General features: G+C 43.3%; 1 protein-coding gene across 1 annotated transcript in view; it reads right to left on the bottom strand.

Moving 5' to 3' along the window:
* Nucleotides 1–2,500, bottom strand: part of ankrd44 (ankyrin repeat domain 44) — a 30,445-nt gene that overhangs the window by 6,549 nt on the left and 21,396 nt on the right. Inside the window, exon 20 of the mRNA XM_083921221.1 lies at nucleotides 2,130–2,247. Within this exon, the coding sequence (XP_083777347.1) occupies nucleotides 2,130–2,247 (118 nt within the window). The remainder of the gene's footprint in view (nucleotides 1–2,129; nucleotides 2,248–2,500) is intronic.

Below are 2,500 nucleotides of genomic sequence, written 5' to 3'. Positions count from 1 at the left end.
ACACACACTCATGAGGGCGGTCCGGTCACATGACGTCTGAGCTTCTGTTTTGTCTCTGAGACGTTTGAAGAGTGTTTGCAGCCATTTTGTGACGGTTCTGCATCAGTTTTTAGTCGTTTTGTGCTTCATTGCAGATGTTTTACGTCTTTTTTTCGTGGTTATTTTGTGTCTCTGTGGTTGTTGTCGTACATCGTGACACTTTAGCGTCTCTGTAACAGTTTTGTATCAGTTTTTAGTCGTTTTGAGTGTCTGTGGATGTTTTACTTCTAGTGTTCGTGGTTATTTTGAGTCTCTTTGTGGTTGTTGTATGTGCACAGTGACCCTTTACCTCTGTGATGGTTTTATATTTATACATATATATCTGGTGTCTCTCTGTAGGAGTTTGGAGACGTCTGTAAAAGTCTCTCTGTGGTCATTTTCAGAGTGTTTTCAGTCCTTTTGTGCTCGTTCTGCGTCTCTGTAACTGTTCTGTGTCAGTTTTTAGTCGTTTTCTGTCTCTTTGCAGATGTTTTACGTCTAGTGTTCGTGGTCGTTTTCTGTCTCTTTGCAGATGTTTTCCGTGCACAGTGACCATTTACCTCTGTGATGGTTTTATAGATATATGTATTTACATTTTTTTTGGAGAGTGTTTTCAGTCATTTTGGGCCTCATTCGGATGTTTTACGTCTAGTTTTCGTGGTTATTTTGTGTCTCTGTGGTTGTTGTCGTACATCGTGACCCTTTAGCATCTCTGTAACAGTTTTGTATCTATGTTTACATTTCTATGTGGTCGTTCAGCGTCTCTGTAACTGTTTTGCGTCAGTTTTTAGTCGTTTTGAGCCTCATTGCAGATGTTTACGTGGACAGTGACCCTTTACCTCTGTGATGGTTTTATATTTATATATAATTACATTTTAATGTGGTTGTTTGGTGTCTCTCTGTGGGAGTTTGGAGAGTGTTTTCAGTCATTTAGCATCTCTGTGGTCGTTCAGCGTCTTTGTAACTGTTTTGCATCAGTTTTTAGTCATTTTGAGCCTCTTTGTGGATGTTTACCCTTTACCTCTGTGATGGTTTGATATTTGAATATATTTTATATGTATTTACATTTTAACATGGTTGTTTGGTGTCTCTCTGTGGGAGTTTGGAGACGTCTGTAAAAGTCTCTCTGTGGTCATTTTCAGAGTGTTTTCAAATCATTTTGTGCTCGTTCTGCGTGACTTTGTGGTCGTTTAGCGTCTCTGTAACTGTTCTGCATCAGTTTTTAGTCGTTTTGTGCTTCATTGTGGATGTTGTACGTCTAGTGTTCGTGGTTATTTTGTGCCTCTTTGTGGATGTTTACCCTTTACCTCTGTGAAGGTTTTATATTCATATATATATTTACATTTTTACGTGGTTGTTTGGTGTCTCTCTGTGGGAGTTTGGAGAGTATTTTCAGTCAGTTTGGGCCTAATTGCAGATGTTTTACGTCTAGTTTTCGTGGTTATTTTGTGTCTCTGTGGTTGTTGTGCGTACATCGTGACCCTTTAGCATCTCTGTAACTGTTTTGCATCAGTTTTTAGTTAATTTGAGCCTCTTTTGATGTTTTACGTCTAATTTTAAGTGGTTGTTTTGTGTCTTTGTGGACATTTTATTATGTTTTTCAGTCCATTTGTGGTCGTTCAGCATCTTTGTAACAGTTTTGTATCAGTTTTTAGTCGTTTTGAGTGTCTGTGGATGTTTTACGTCTAATTTTCGTGGTTATTTTGTGTCTCTTTGTGGTTGTTCCACGTGCACAGTGACCTTTTACCTCTGTGATGGTTTTATATTTATATATATATATATGGTGTCTCTCTGTGGGAGTCTGGAGACGTCTGTATTTTCAGTCCCTTTGTGCTCGTTCTGCGTGACTTTGTGGTCGTTCAGCGTCTCTGTAACTGTTCTGTGTCAGTTTTTAGTCGTTTTGAGCCTCTCTGGATGTTTTACGTCTATGTTTCGTGGTCACTCTGTGATGTCATCCATCCGTGTGTTTTTAACTTTCACACGCTCTCGGTAACATTTTGTTGCTGTTGTTTTACATTTTTACGTTTCTGGATTCACTGAGTGAACGTCACGTTTACTGACGAAGACTGAAACTCATGAATCAAAAGTTCCTCCAGACTGTTGATGCTCACCCCGAGGTGCAGCGCCGTGAGGCCGTGGTTACTCGCCACGTTCACGTTCGCCTCACGCTCCAGCAGCAGAGACACGGCGTCCACGTGACCTCCCGCCACGGCGAGCATCAGAGGAGTCCTGAGGACGAGAGGAGGAGGAGGAGGGGGGGAGGAGGAGGAGGAGGAGGGGGAGGAGGAGGAGGAGGAGGAGGAGGGGGGGGGGGGAGGAGGAGGAGGAGGAGGAGGAAGAGGAGGACGAGGAGGAGGGGGAGGAAGAGGAGGAGGAGGAGGGGGAAGAGGAGGAGGAGGAGGGGGAGGGGGAGGAAGAGGAGGAGGAGGAGGAGGAGGGGGAGGAAGAGGAGGAGGAGGAGGGGGAAGAGGAGGAGGAGGAG

This window comes from Echiichthys vipera (genome assembly GCF_963691815.1).
Source record: "Echiichthys vipera genome assembly, chromosome: 10".
NCBI lineage: Eukaryota > Metazoa > Chordata > Actinopteri > Perciformes > Trachinidae > Echiichthys > Echiichthys vipera.
The sequence above is the reverse complement of the archived record's forward strand: the minus strand, read 5'-3'. Positions and strand labels throughout refer to the sequence as shown.